Below are 16645 nucleotides of genomic sequence, written 5' to 3'. Positions count from 1 at the left end.
GAAGAGAAGAGAAGAGAAGAGAAGAGAAGAGAAGAGAAGAGAAGAGAGGAGAGAGAGAGTTTCACTCACTTTGGAGTGGTGGGTAAATGCCTGGTATTATTATCTCATTTAATCCTTGCAAGAAACTGCAAGGCAAAAAAATTATTAGTGTCTCCATTTTACAAATGAGAAAATTGAGACCTAAGGAAACAAGGCCTTGGCTCAGTTCATGCCCTAGTTAACTGTGGGCGCAACCATGGAACCCAAGAAGCATATGGTGCAGTACAAAGAGTTCTTGACTTGGAATTAAGAAGTATCAGGTTTGAGTCCTGCCCCAGACACTTATTAGCTGTGTCTCTTTGGGCAAGTTTCTTAACCTCTCTAAGCTTTGGTTTCCTCATCTATAAAAAGGGAATAATAATAATATCCACCTTCAAGGGTTGTTATGAGGATTAAATGAAATACTGAATGTAAAGTGCTTTGCAAGTCTTAAAGTGATATTTGAATGCCATATGATGAGGATGAGGATGATGACGCCTTATTCCCAGTCCAGTAGTTTTGCTATTCCGCCATTTTCCAGATGTGGAGCTGAAAACATGTACAGATTCAGGAAAAAATGAGGGGATTTATTGAGTTTTCACATGAGTGTGTGAGAGGCAGAGAGACAGAGACAGAGTGTGCACACATGTAAAAATATGCTGGATTATTTAAAAACTAGATTCAAGGCAATTCCATTCCTGGGAATTATTATTTCAGCTCTAGAAAAACATTTCATTATACCTCCATTCACAACTGGGTCTCATTTTTCATAAGCTTTTGGGCTGTATCCAGGGAAAGGACATCACTACTTATGAAGCACTCCACACCATGAGAAATGCTGGCATTTTCACAAAGGCATTTGTCAAGCAGTTTGTATGTTTCACCAGGCTTCGACACTACATTTTTTTCACATCTGTCATGTGTTTCAGCTAACCTATTAAATTTGGCTGTCCTGGAGATGCCAGTTGAATTCATAGATCTCCCTGACACCTTTGCAGCAGCCAGTCCATGTAGTTTATTTATTATCTTTATAAGCACAGACCACTGCAAAGGTTTTACAAACTTGCCATTGGGTGAGTCCATTTTTCTTCTTCCTGAAGCTGGTTTATGGGCTGCTCTAAATCCTGGGCAAATCTTGTGTGTGCTGCTGGTCTTTGCCTACTGCAGTTGTGTGACTCACTTCCATTCCCACAGAAGGTCCACATTGCTGGGCCACTAGACACAGGTCCCATCCATGACCACCTTCCCTCTTGCCCCATCCATCTGACAAAAGTTTTCATGGAATGTTTTATAGGCAATGAAGCATATGTTCAATTACTGGTTGGAGCAATCTCAACAACCAGTTTGGAAGTCAAGAGAACTGGATTCTAGTTAGAGGTGTGCTACTAATTCACTCTGAGACGACAACCAAATAGCTTCACTTCTCCAGAGCTCAATTTCCTTATTTTTAAAATGACTAAATAACTTGTACAATCTACTGGATTCAATCTGACAAGCATTGATTAAGCACCTGCTATGTTTTAGGCTTTCGTTGTTTATTTTGTTTGTTGTTTGTCCTTCGTTCTCAAAGATGACCATGACATCAGGAAGGTGATGTTATGACTTGCAAGATAAATCTGAGGTTGCCAACCTGGTGACTGGAAGAGTAGTGCTACTTTTATTAGAAATTTAAAATGTCATGACTTCCAAGTAGTCACAGTGCTAAGGATGCCTTTACTAATTAGCATTTTATAGAACCTACTATGTGCCAGGTACTATGCTACGTGCTTTACAAATATTATCTCATTTAGTCTTCAAAACAACCCTGAGAAGTTAGGTGTTATTATTATCCCAATTTTACTGTTGAGGAAATTGAGGCAAACAGAAATTAAGTCTCTTGACCAGGGTCCTACAGCTAATAAATATCTGAGGCCGAATTCAAACCAAGGTCTTCCTGACTCCAAGCCTAGCATTCTATCCACTGTGCTACTAGCTACCTGATACTAAGATGAAACATGAAAGTATCCCTGTCTTTAAGGGATTTAAATTCTACAAGGGAAAACAAAATATACCCTAATAAGTAAATACAAAATAATTTGAGGAAGTTGGGATTTACTGAAAAGTAGAGGAATCAGAAGAGATCTTCATATAGGAAGAGGAACCAGAGGTGTGACTTGAAGGGAGCTAGGGATTCAGTCTGGACAAAAGTATAGAAGTAGGAGCTGGGATGTCATATATAGGGGAAAGCAAGCAAACCAGGTTGTCTCAGAGCACAGAGCACATAAGAGAGAACAATATGAAATCAATCTGGAAACATGTTAGAGCCGGATTGTGAAGGACTTTAATTGCCAAATAGAAGTCATGTTTTATCCTAGAGACAACAGGGAGCTATTGAAACTTTTTGAGTAGTGTTGTAAAAATAATCAGAGCTGTGCTTTTGGAGTGTGGAGGATGGGTTGGAATTGGGGGAAGGGGAGATACTGGAAGCAAGGAGACCAAATTCATGGTGCTTTTTATTGCTTAGGTAAGGGTTGATTATGTATGGCCTGAACTTGAATGGTAACAATTTGAGTGAGAAGAAGGGGAATTAGAAAACTTTGGCAACTGGTTGGATAAATGAGGGTGGGTAAGGTGAGTGAAAATGAAGAGTTGAGGATAACTCTGAGGTTACCAACCTGGGTGACTGGAAGAGTAGTGCTACTTATTAGAAATGGAGGAGTTAGGAGCAGAGACAAGATTAGAGGGAAAGATAGTGAGTTTTATTGTGTATATGTTGAGTTTAAGATGCTTTAAGTGAAGATGTCCAACAGGCAGCTTGATGATATAGGACTGGAGCCCAGGAGAGCAATGACAATTGGATATATATAATACACACACATATACACACATGTATATACATATATGTATATGTGTGTATATGTATACACATATATGTATATATACCCATACACACAAACATATATATATATGTATATATACACATTTGTGAGTCATCTGCAAAGAGATAATTGAAGTTAATGAGATCATTAAGAAAGAGTGTAGAGATAAAAGAGAAGATCCAGGACAGGGCCCACACATGGGAGGTACTATATGGATGATGATCCAGCAAAGGAAATGGAGAAAGATGAATTAACTAGGTAAGAGGAGAACCAGGAGAGAGTAGTGCCTTGAGAACCCAATGGGGCAGAGGAGGTCAACATGCTATAGAGAGGTCAAGAAGGGTGATGACAGAAGTCTGTAGTTCTACAAATTTCTGACCCTACTACACTCTAGGATCTAATTCTCTTTTTCCTCTTAATTTTGACTACTTCTGGATTCTCTTTCTTAAAAATGAGCTTTTCTTTTTCTATCCACCCAGCCGAGGTACTATGGGAAATCAGCTCTCTGAGCTTCCTAAAAAAGACTCCTTGCTTTCTATAGACTCATCTGTTCATTTATCTTCATTTTTCTTTATTCATGCCAAAAAGAGGACGTTACCCATCTTGACAGCTACAAAATCATTAATGGCACTGAAGACTCCCAGTCTTCTCTAATCAGAGCACCTATTATCCTGACTAATTCAAATGCTATGATAAAGTAGGATTCAAAAGTATTTGACAAATGTGATTTCCGTGGTTCCTAATCCTCTCGTTGAGTACAGATGTCTTTAACACAATGGCATTCAGATGGCTTTGTGATGCATTAAAGATTTTCTGAGAGAATGTTCCAGTGCAGAACACCTTCTCTCATCCACATCCTGCAGAGAGTGGGAAGGAAGACTTTTTAGCATATGAAATCCCTACCCCAGTGATAGTGCACTCATGCAGTGACAGGAAGGCAAAAGGGTCTGTTTTCTTCAGTATGAATGGGGTCCTGCGTGTTTTTCAAATACTTTACAAGGAAGAGACTTCCAGGACCATCTTCAGTCTTCCTGATCAATATCTTGCCACTGGACCCAGATGGCTCTGGAGAGAGTGAGGTTGGTGACTTTGCACAGTCCTGCCTCACTTAAATCCAATTCACTTGCAAGTCATGACATCACCTTCCTGATGTCATGGTCCCTTCATGAACAGAGGACAAACAATAAAGAGGAGAAAATGGGGCAACAGAAAACTGCTGTGACCCCATGGACTGAGGAGACATAGGAACTCTTAAATTTAAACCCAAAGATTTCATAGATAACCTGAGTTATTTCATCAGTTCATTTCATCAGTACTCAGTGCCTTCATTTTTCTGTCTGTAAAACAAAAATAATGATTCACTGCTTATAAGATTGCCTATTTAGTGACGGAATATTGGACATTTAGCCTATTGGAGATTTCCCATTGGTTGTATCTTTTTTTTTTTTAATTGGCCTGTGATTTCATTAGGATGAGCTGTTGCCAGTGAGGAAACTCCTACCAATGCAGATCTGCACTTACCATGAAATTTATAGTCCTAGAGAGTTGCCCGGGGGGCCTAAAAGGCTAACTGACTTGCCTAGGGTCACAAATTCAGTATGTGTCAGAAGTGGGATTTGAATTCAGATCTACCTGACTCTGGAGGCAGCTAGGTAGCACAATGGATAGAAGACCTGAGTTCAAATCTGTTCTCAGGTACTTACCAGCTGTGTGACCTTGAGCAAGTCACGTGAGCTCTGTTTGCCTTAATCCCCTAGAGAAGGAAATGGCAAACCACTCCAATATCTTTGCCAAGAAAACCCCATAGAGGGGCAGCTAGGTGGCGCAGTGGATAGAGTACCAGCCCTGGAGTCAGGAGGATCTGAATTCAAATCCTGACTCAGACACCTGACACTTACTAGCTGTATGACCTTGGGCAAGTCACTTAACCCCATTGCCTAGCCAAAAACGAAAACAAACAAACAAACAAAAAAATTAAGGAAAAAAAAAAAAGAAAACCCTATGGACAATATTGTCATGCTATGGTCCACAGACACAACTTAACAACAGCTACCTGACTCTAAAACCAGCTTTTTATCCACTAGAGAGCTTAAATTCCACAGGAGAAAACAACATGCCTCTTGTTAAGTGAATACAAAATGCATACAAAGTAAATTAAAAATAATTTTGAATTCATGCTTTAGGTCCAAAATAAAATTTGTTACCCCTCTCCACCATCCTTCCCTCTTTTCAACTTCCTTATCTCTGTCCAGGGAATCCCAACCCAGACACCTAAGTTTTCAACCTCAGCCATTCTTAACTCTTCACTCTCCATCACCCCCCATAGACCCAATCAGTTGCCAAATATTCTACTTCTACATTTCCTAAATCCATCCCCTTCTCTCCACTCACATGGGAACCCCCCCATTTCAGATCCTCATCATCCATCACCTGAATTATTGCACTGCCTCAAGTTTCTCCCCTCTAATCTATCTTCCAGACAGCCGCCAAAGTGATATTCCTAAAGCAGAGTTCTCACCATATTACCTTGCTTGAAAAGCTCCAGTGGCCCCTGTTGCCACTAAGATAAAATACAAACTCTATTTGGCTTTTAAAGCCCTTCACAACCTGGCTCCAGCCTTCCTTTCTAGCCATATTTCATATTATTCCCCTTCACTTACCCGATGTGTGGTAGCTGTATGAGTTAGAAGGAAAGAAGGTGTGTGTGTCTTGGAGTGAATTCATGGTATATTGTGGAGGTAAAATAGATCTTAGCAGCTGATTGGGTAGGAAGGAGCTGGGGTGGTGGTGGTAAGGAAAGAGAAGAATCAAAGCTGTCTCAGAGGTTTACAATCTGTTTGGCTCAGAAGATAATGGTGCCATCAACATTGTTTAAGAGCTGGGCTACTGCCTCTCTACTCCCTTCTAAATGGGTTCGATCACATCTGTCAGTCACACTACTTCAAGCCTCCTCTCACCCTGTGCTCTAAAAAGGACCCCATCTGGGAAATATGGCCCCAGATATTTACTTGCTATGTGACCCTGGTCAAGTCACTTAACCTCTGTCGCCTCAGATTCCTCAAGTATAAAACGGGGATAATAATAACACCTACCTCTCAGGGTTTGTTTTGAGGAATAAATGAGATAATAATTGCAAAGTATTTAGCACAATGCCTGGCACATAGTAGGCACTTAATAAATCCTTCCTTCTTTTCCTTCCCTCCTTCCTTCCTTTCCTTTCCTCCTTCCGTTCTTTATCCTCCCTCCCTCCTTTCTTCCTTTCTTTTGTTTCCTCCTTCCTTCCCTCCCTCCCATTTCCCCCTCTCCTCTCCCTTTTTTCCTTCCTTCCTTCCTTTCTTCCCTCCTTCCTTTCTTCCTCCCTTTTTTCCTCTCTCCCTCCCTCCTTCCATTCTTCCTTTCTTCCTCCCTTCTTTCTTCCCTCCCTCCTTCCTTCCTTCCTTCCTTCCCTCCTTCCTTCCTTCCCTCCTTCCTTCCTTCCTTCCTTCCTTCCACCCTTTGTTGCATACAAGTTTCAATCTAATTAAGCTAATGTTGCCACATGCTGCTCCTCAAGGAATGAATCCATCAACAAGCAAGTATTCAGTGCTTCTTTTGAGCCGGACATTGCCATGAGGTGGAGCTTGAGCTGAGTTTTGAAGGAAACTCAGGATATTGAGTCTGACTAGATGGATTAACAAATGTTTTTTTGAATAAATGATTCTGGGGGAAAAAGACAGGAGTTGGAGACATCACCTATGATGAGGTTATTTCAGTAACCCAGGCACAACGTGAGGAGGGCCTAAGCTGGGGTAGTGGCAATAGGAATAAAGAGTAAGAAGAGAGAGTTATAAGGGTGCAGTAGAAAGAAGTTGGAGTCGAGAGACATGGAGTTTAGCCTTGGTATTGCCACTAACCAGCTTCTAACCTTGGGCAAGATGCCTCATGTCTCCCTCAATCAGTTAGTCAATAAACATTTATAATAATAATAACAATAATAATCACTGCATTTATGTAGCACTTTAATGTTTGCAAAGCACTTTTGGTACACTATCTCATTTGGCCCACACAACAGTCTTATATGATATGTGCTATTACTATCTCCATTTTCCAGATGAAGAAACCAAAGTCAATAGTGGTTACATGTCAAGAGTCACACAGTTAGGAATTTGCTGAACTTGGACTCAGATTCAGGTTTTTCTCCTTTCAAGTTAATCACCAGATCCACTGTACCAAGTAGCTAGTATTAAATGCCTACTCTCTGCCAGGCACTATGGTAGGCACTGGAGAGGGGGATAGGGACTGGATTTCATTGGTATAGAGAACTCTTGAATGAAGAAACTCCCTTTATTGATATACAAAATTAGACACAAAAGCTTAAAACTGTATTAAGACTTTGAGGACACCCTATATAAAAATCTAAGGTTGTTTGTTTTGAGTGGGGAGGGGGAAGAGGCACTAGCAGCTGGGGAGATCAGGAAAGGTCTCTCATAGGAGATGGTACTTAGGCTGAGCTTAAAGGAAATTCAGGGTTCTAAGATGTAGAGATGGGGAGAGTTTGAGCTGAGCTCAGCTTCCCCATCTGTGAAAGAACGGGTTGAACTCGATGTTCTCTAGGATTCCTTCTATTTATAAATGCTATGATCTTCAAGAGTCAGTGTAGTACAGTACAAGAGAATTTTGGATTTGATTGTGCTTCTTTGGAGATCTCTGGGAATCCTAGAGCCACTTTTTAATTTTCCACTCCCATTTTCTGCAACGTCTTTTTGTGGAAACTCCCCATGTGTCTCTGTTGTTTCTCCCTGTGCCAGCTCTAGCCCTTTATGCACCAACTATGCCTCAGAGCTGGTAGATGTATTCATTATAAATCTAATGGGAATCAGGAGGGTTGAGCCAATATGAGTCTTTGGCCACGGAAAGTTTTTGTTTTTGTTTTGTCTTGGTGTGATGTAATGGTGTGATGGTGAGATGGGCTCTCCAATTCCTAAGACTGGGTGACGCCTGTTGTGGGTGATAAACCCCATGTAAGGGGGTTTGCATGGATATGGTATTGAAGATTCATCCTTCTGCAGATTCCAAGAATAAAGACATAAATGTACCTCCATTATGCGGTGTCGTTATTGCTTTGATTTAAAGCCAGTGTGGGCTGAAGTGACCTTAAATCATCCTGCCCTCACACTACTAAAAAGTCACATTTTCAGTGTTTATCTTAACACTTCTTAGCAGGTTAACAAGTAGACTGTTCATCAAGGGGCTTCAGCTCATGGAGAGACTAGGATTGAAAGGATATTGAGCAGAAAGAGGCAGCTAGGTGATGCAGTGAATAGAATGCCCAGCCTGGAGTCAGGAAGATTCATCTTCCTGAGTTCAAATCTGGCTTCAGATACTTAACTAGCTGTGTGACCCTGGGAAAGTCATTTAACTCTTTTTGCCTCAGTTCCTCATTGGTAAAAATGAGCTGGAGAAGGAAATGACAAACCACTGCAGTATCTCTTGTCAAGAAAATCCCAAATGGGATCATGAAGAGTCAGAAACGACTGAAAAACAACTAAACAACTCAACAGAAAGGTTCTTCTAAACACCGTGGATAATCAGTTGGTACAGGAAAATAATCTTCCAACCCGTTTCTTCTTTTCTCCCATTTTAGGGCTTAGAGAGAGCAGAAAGTTTGGTCTCCAGGTGGGATCTTAGAGTTGTAGACTTAAGGCTGGAAGGGGACTTAGGACCTTCTAGTCCAATCTCATTTTACAAAAGAGGAAACTGAGTCTCAGGGATGTTAAGACCACACAGATAAGCATCAGAGGTGGTATTTGGATTCAGATCTGGTGACATCAGAGCCAAGGTGATTTCAGACACCTTCCTTACTGTTCAGTCCCTCTGCAATGGGCTTGGTAGGAACAGAAGAGCAAAACAACTTACTGCCTTCCCCTTGCCCAGCAAGAAAACATGACTCTCTTTTCCATCCCACCACCTTCCCTGCCCCCACCCCCAACCCAACATACACACACACACACACACACACACACACACACACACACCCTTCTTGGTATCCTGTGTCCTGATTAGTTAGGAAAATTCATCTCCCCTTCTCCCACACTAAAGCCCAGGGTTCCAGATAGTAGCCATCAGTGTCCCTGAGTGGTAGACCCTGGGTCCATTTTCTAACAGCCCTTTGTATTTTTCTTCTATTCGCTCATCCCCATTTAGCCTCAAGTCCTTCTCCAGATGGACAAGATGCAGCCCGACCTACCAGCAAGAATCCCTCCACCTGGACTGTGGAAGATGTAGTCTGGTTTGTGAAAGATGCTGACCCTCAGGCCTTAGGACCTCACGTGGAGCTTTTCAGAAAACATGTATGTAGATATGATGGGCCCTGGGGAATGGGATGAGGGGGTTGGGGTGGGAGGTCTGAAATAAATATACAGATGACACTGACTAGTTAAAGTGGACCAAATGAACCGCACCTCACTCCCCTCTATCAGAGTGAAATGCTTGAGATATACTGAAAAAGAACACTTGCCTACTCTCCATTACCCAGGAAGAGAATGAAGCTTTCTTCAGAGGACCAGAGTTCAAATCTTGCCTCTGGTGCTTATTACCTGCATGATCTTGGAGAAGTCACTTGACCTCTCTAGGCCTCGGTTTCCTCAGAAGTAAAATGAGGGAGCTGGACCAAAAGCCCTATAAGGTCCTTTCGAGCTCTAGCTCTAAGATCCTACAACCACTGCTGTTATTTCTGCTTCAAAAATAGCATTTCATTTGTCCCACATGTTACTTGGTTTTGACATTTACCAGGTAGGCCAGCTTAGGATTATTTTTTTTTTCCCAAGTGAAGCGGTAGCTGGTCCGTCCAGCATATTGCTAATTTGTGGACTCACCAATCAAGAAAAGATTATAGGAGATATCCAGTTAGGACCTTTCCTAGAAAATGTGATCCCTCTTGCCCCCAACAATGGGGGCCCATTCACACAAAAAGAATCAAGGAAGCTTTTAAGGCTCAGGCCTCAACACTCCCATGGACCGTGCGTGGGAGGTGAGGTTATACTGGGATCTGAAATTTGTGTTGCTCTTTAGCACTCCCGGTCTCTAAGCGCTTGGTGGCCTTGTTGATGAGTGATTGCTCATGACTAAGGGTCAGGATTGTTGACCTCAGGTTAAAAATAGACCTGGATAATCATTCGAATTCCCAGGCTTAACCAAAATAAATGAGACACAGTTTTTAAAATACCTTGAGATTTCCCAAAGCCAGGGACTGGATTCACACTAAACTATCTTGTTACTCTGCTATGTCATCTCCCAGTATAACACATTATTTGCTTTTATTCTGTCCCTGAAAACATCTTCTTGTAAATAAGTTCATTTAGTAGAGGGTTAGAAGGAGGGTCAGAGAATAGATATCAAGAATGTCTGTGACAAGCCCACCTCCACCCCATGCACTTGTCCTGGAATTGATATTGGCTAGGAAAGCTTCCCTACTATGTACCCTGGAAAGGGAAACCTCAGGAGAATAACTGGGCATCCTGGATAACTTGACCCAGTAACCACATCTGTATATAGGAACAGGTATTACACTGGGGCTTGGGTGGCAGGGACAGGGGTGAGGTGGGGGAGAGAGGACAAAAAAGCTAATTTCTCTACTGACACCTGAATCTTATTCACATGGTTTTCATTTGTAAAATGATCCAAAAGTTTATGAAACTATTAGTTCTATCTATGGGCGCTATCCTCATTCAGAAAGGGTCTGAAGAATATGAATAGAATAAATCACTCCTTCACCCCTGCCCTGCCTCCCAATACCATTTCAATCTTCTCTATCCCTTTCCCTACCAAGAGCTCAGCCATCCTCAGCTCTGTCATTACAAAGTACCCATGAGGACCTTGGTTGAGACCAAGGGTCACACCACTGCAGTGTCCAATGACTTGGAGGACTTAACATCATACATTTCAGGCCTATCTGCCTTTATGTGATCATTAAGCAATGCTATTGATGTGTTTTTTTTTAAAGCAAACATCCCAGAACTTACTTATCCAAATGAATGCTATCCCCTTTATTTGGGGGAAGGAGGCTTGCCCAGGTCACCAGCTACTAAGTGTCTGAGGACAGATTTGACCTCAGGTCCTCCTGACTTCAGGGCTAGTGCTTTATCCACTGAACCACCTAGCTACTCCTTCAGAGCAGTCCCCTTGGGAAGCTAAGTGCTTGGTGCTGTACTTACTCCTTATTCCTCCCTGTCTTTGAATGACTTTTGATCATAACAAAAAAAAATTAAATCTACTGTCAAATGATTAACTATTGAGGTTTTATATTCGTGAGAATGTACCCCAGTTGGCTTAAAAGAAATTCCAGAAACATTCTAAATAATAACAGTATCATTGGAATAAATGTCTAGCCTCACGAGAGGACTACTTTGAAGGCGGCAATGATTGTTTATATTTATAAGTTTGAAGATGTTTATTTAAAATCACTCATATTCCTTTACAGTCACACCTCATAGTCAGTAGATGTGTTCTAGGAAACATCAATCTTTTACAAATAAAAGAATGTTTTAAATGCATGAGGAAAAGCTGCTATTTAAGGTAGCAGTTCTTATTTTTTGTGTCCTAAACCCCAAAGATAGTGAAGTCTGTGGACACCTCTGAATGTTTTTAAGTAATTAAAGGAAATGCTAAATTACAGTTAGAGGTTAGTGGAATTTTTCCCCCATTTGAGTTTATGGATCCCTGAAATCTATCCATAGGTCTCTTGAGGTCCATAGACCCCAAAAGAATCCACTTTTATAAAGTGCAACATAACACTACAATTTATCTTTTTTTGAAACCTGGATTTTCATTTAATATCATTTAAAGTAAAGTAAATCTGTAAATTCCATTCCCAAGAGACAAATATGTCAAAGAAAAGTTTAAGTGGGCACTTAATTTAAGGTCCCTGTCTAGTTTTCGGGTGAATAGAGCTCAGTTCTACAGATCAGGTACTGTCAGCCTTGTAAGATCATTCAAACAGGCTCCCATATTCGAAACCTTGATTAATGATTCTTCCCTCTTTCTCCTCTCATATCCAATTGGTTACCAAGTTCTATGGATCCTACTCTGTGACAGCTCTTTCATTTGTCCCCTCTCTTATTTCTGCTGCCACCACCCTAGTGCAGGGCCTTACTACCTCCCACCTAGACATTGGCAGTAGCCTGCTAACAGGCTTTCTTATCTGTATTCATCTATCCTTAATACTATAACTAGATTAATCTTTCTTATGCATTGACCTGGCAATGTTATTCTGCTCAAAAATCTTAAGTGGCTCCTCTTGAATAGAATTTGGATTTTTTTTTCTCCTGGAATTCAAAGCTTTCCACAATTTGGCACCAACCTACTCTTCTAGCTTTTCCCCATAGCGCTCCACCCCCAAATTATTCTAAATTCCAGCCAAACTACATTCTAGCCTACCTCCCCCCACATACAAACACATGTCATGTGATTTCCTAACTCTCTAGCTTTGCTTATGCTCTTCCCTCTGCCTGCAGTTCTCCCTCTCCCTTTTTAACCATTAGGTTGAGCCTGGTGACCATCTCAGGCACTTTCCTTCAGGACTAGGAACTGGAGCCAGATCCACTTCTGTAGTTTGGATTCAGTCAAAGGGCCGCACTTGAAGACCTAGAGGGTCATATGTGGCCTTGAGGCCACAGGTTCCTCACCCCTGGAAGAGGAAAGTGGAATAGGGGGTGGGAAGGGCAATTAAACCAGGGGCAGGGGGCGGCAAAGACAATCTTGACCTGCTCCAGAATTCTGCCTAGGGCTGGCCCTGGATCCAAGGACAAAGAAAGGCTTGTTGTTCTTCTCACAGTTAATGAATGGTAATTTTTCCTTTCTTGAAGTCCTTATAACTTACTTCAATATTGTATCTGCGGTTCTGGGAAATGTACAGTACAGGTATCTAAATTGAGGTGAGAAGAGGCTAAAGAAGCCCAATTGAATTAGACTCATGAATTAAATATATCTTGGGGAGTTCTGTGTCTTTCTTAGCAAAATGGGATTAACACAAGTACCACTGGTGATTAGAGTATTAACTGTAGCCCTGTAATTGCATGCGCTAAACTCTAGTAAGAAGCAGGTGAATCATTTGTGTGTAGTTATTGACAGGACCAGAAAGCACCTGAAACCTCTCACTGGGTGCAATTACCACATTGGCAATCAACTAAAGTTAGGGATGAAAATTTTAGGGAAAAAAAATCACAAGAGACCCAGGGAATGAATGGCACATGGGGAAAGGAAACTGCAAAACCTCAGACCTGGTTTTGTTCACATATTTTAGAATATGATGGATGTCATATCTTATTCCTAGATACATAGAGGTTGGTTTTGGGAACACAACAGAGATAAAATTTCCTGAGTCCTCCCTGAGTAATAGAGATGTTATTTTCTCCAGTTTCTTCAACAAAGAGACATAGGCAATGAGAAGATTTGCCTGGACCCAAAACACACCAAAAGAGAATGCTAGGCGATAGAATGTAAACTCCTTGTGGGTTAGAGACTTTGTTTTTTTTTTTTTTTATCTTTGCATCCCCCTCACTTAGAATAGTACCTGGAACATAGTAGGCACTTAATAAATTCTTGTTCCATTGCATTGTAGAGTTCTTTATCTCTCAATTTTCTATCTATTGTGAGACCTTTGTCAAATCATTGACTATACGTGAAGGTCAAGAGAGCATAAGTGTTCATAAGATTTAAACCTTAGAGGTCATTTAATCCAGTCCCTTCATGAGGGAACTGCCTCATGTCATAAAGGGGAAGTAACTAGTCCAAGATAACATAGTAAGAAGCAGAATAGGAATTCAAACCCAAGCCCTTTTCCTTTAAATCCAGTACTCTCCGTTAGAAAGAATCTCTGGAAACAAGACATGCACATACACAACATTTAAAGATGAACTTTCTAATAATATCACAATCATAGATTTAGAGTTACAAGAGACTCTGGAGGTCATTTAATCCAAATCCTTCCTTTTACACACAAGGAAACTGAGACCCAGAAAAGTGAAATTATTTTCTCAAGGTTACACACGTAGTAAATGGAATTGCCAGGATTTGAACCTATGTCTTCTGATTCCAAATCCAGCACCCTTTCCAGGCAAGATGGAGAAAAGAAGTTAAAATAATAGGTAAGCACTGAGGGGCTTATACTCCCTAACACTTATACTTATTAAGAATACATTTAAGTACTCAACTCTAAACTCCAACACCTATTCTTAAATGACTACAACCTTACTATACATACATATATACACATATAAACATATATATAAATATAATACATGTACACACATAAATATATATAATACACATATACACATACATATACATATACACAACACAGATACAGCTATAACTATCAATATCGATATAGATGGCAGCTATATAGCATAGTAGATAGAGCAACATTCCTAGAATCATGAAGACCTGAATTCAAATCCAGCCTCAGACACTTACTAGTTGTGTGACCCCAGGCGAGTGACTTAACCTCTATTACCTCAGTTTCTTCATCTGTAAAATGAGCTGGAGAAGGAAATGGCAGACCACTCCAATATCTTTGCCAAGAAAACTCCAAATGAGGTCACAAAGAGTTGGACATGACTGAAACAACTGAATGAATATACATATTTGTATGTGTATATATATATATATATACACACATATATATACACACAGTCATATATACACATACTATATAGAGAGAGAGAGAGAGGGAGAAAATATATGGAATGTATTTGGAAAATATATGTATACATACATACACATATTTGTATATGTGTGTGTGTTTCTCAGAAAAAAAGGAAAAAGGTCTCAGACACATAACATTTACTAGCTGTGTGACCCTGGGCAAGTCACTTAACCCCATTGCCTAAACCCCCCCCAAAAAAGAAAAAGGACAAAGCAATCATGAAAGAAACTAAGCCATACATCCAGATATGACGCTTGCTTTCAAAATCGGGGTATATTGATTTGTTTTTCTTCAAGTCACTGGAGGTAAAAGATGTTGCCTTTAAAAGCATCTTTATACTATATAGCACTAAGTAAATAAATATTAGTCATTATTATTATAATTGTCATTATTAACTAAAGACTTAAATTTCTAAGTCATTTTACTAGTGATAGGCCTTGTACTTGACAATTCCTCTACAAACTTAACTTGGAAAAAGATAGAAGTGGTTATCTGACGAGGAAAATGCAACTCATCTTCTTAAAAATTTCATGTGATTTGAAGTCAACTTTGGCCCTAAAATTCATAAGTCTAAGCAATTTAGATTGAGGGGATTTAGATTTGAGGGAACAAAGTCCCCCAAACACTAAACTGTTCATATTCTTTGATGTAATAATACCGCTAACAGGCCTATTCTCTATACCTATGCCTCTGTCTTTCTCTGCATCTGTCTTACCAAAAAAAGAGAAAAAGGAGCTATGTATACAAATACGTTTATAGTAGATCTTTTCACAATGGCCCCAAACTAAAAACTAAAGAGATGCCAACCAATTTTAAAATGACTAAACGAATTATGGTTTTTGAATGTAATAGAATAATGTTATACCATAAGAAATAATGGAATAGATAGTTTCAGGGGAAACTGAGAAGAACTCTATAGACTGATACAGAGTAAAATGAACAGAATTAGAACAACTTACACAATAACAATTTTATAAAGAAAACATCTTTGAAAGAATTCTTTATCAATGCAATGGTGAACAGTGAGTCCAAAGGACTGAAAAATGAAGCATGTCACCCATCTCTTGCCGGAGAGAAGGTGGTCTTAAAATGAAACGCGCATTTTTTCCAACTGGCTAATGTAAACATCTTGCTAGACTCTGACTATTTGTTACAAAAGTTTTATTTTTCATGTTTTGTTGTTGTTATTGTTCCATTGGGGTGGTACAGTGGAGGAGAAATAATAAATATTTATAAAAATAAAATAGATGTGAAAAGTATTCAAAAGTATGTGACCATCCTCTCCCAAATATCCTCTCTGTGTCTGTCTCTGACTCTTTCTCTATCCTTCTTTGTTTCTTTCTGTCTCTCTCAACTAGGAAATTGATGGCAATGCATTGTTACTGCTAAAGAGTGACATGATGATGAAATACCTGGGCTTGAAACTAGGGCCAGCACTGAAACTTTGCTACCACATCGATAAACTCAAGCAGTCCAAGTTCTGAGATTCTCTAGAGCATAGAAGCCAGATGCTGACATCATGTAAAAGGGTAGACTTTAAGGTAATTTGCTGCCTTACCAACGTACAACTCCAACCACAAAATTATTTTCTCCTTAAAAAAAGAAAAACAAAAAACAAAGACTTCGTTTTTTTTAACATTTGTACACCTTTTTTTGTTAAAAAAAAAATCAAGTATAGCCTTTTAAAGAGGCTGCTTCATGTTAACAAGTTGCAAAAAAAAGGTACAAAAATCTTAATAATTATTTTAACATTCCTAATATGATTGTTGTTCTTAAAGTAGGCCTTATTTTTGTAACCCCAAAGTGAGAACACTGAATGTGATAGCCCTCTGAGATATCTTGGGGGTTACAAAGAAGAGAAACAACCCTGGCAGACTCTGGGAGGTGAGGGATTAATTCCTGGTTTATTACAAAGTGTTGCCATTTTTTCCAAACAGTGCCAACAGCACTGCCCAGTGTTATATACAACACCTAGGACATTTCCGGTGTTGGTTGGCTTAGTTCAGCTCTCAGAGATATCTCCTGAGAATGACTTCTTTGTCTTGCACTATCTGGAAAACTTGAATTCTTTTGCTTTCCAAAAAAA

General features: G+C 40.0%; 1 protein-coding gene across 9 annotated transcripts in view; it reads left to right on the top strand.

Moving 5' to 3' along the window:
* SCML4 (Scm polycomb group protein like 4) overlaps positions 1-16645 on the top strand; it is a 218522-nt gene that overhangs the window by 166484 nt on the left and 35393 nt on the right. For 7 of the 9 annotated variants that reach the window (XM_027855467.1, XM_027855477.1, XM_027855524.1 and 4 more), the window contains 2 exons: positions 9060-9205; positions 15918-16635. In XM_027855467.1, coding sequence (XP_027711268.1) covers positions 9060-9205; positions 15918-16043 — 272 coding nt within the window. In that variant the 3' untranslated portion in view covers positions 16044-16635. Of the gene's footprint in view, positions 1-9059; positions 9206-15917; positions 16636-16645 lie in introns of those variants that run through there. The other 2 variants (XR_003568553.1, XM_027855491.1) reach the window with 2 other exon arrangements.

The sequence above is a fragment of the Vombatus ursinus genome, unplaced genomic scaffold (assembly GCF_900497805.2).
Source record: "Vombatus ursinus unplaced genomic scaffold, bare-nosed wombat genome assembly UNPS02000582.1, whole genome shotgun sequence".
NCBI lineage: Eukaryota > Metazoa > Chordata > Mammalia > Diprotodontia > Vombatidae > Vombatus > Vombatus ursinus.
The sequence above is the reverse complement of the archived record's forward strand: the minus strand, read 5'-3'. Positions and strand labels throughout refer to the sequence as shown.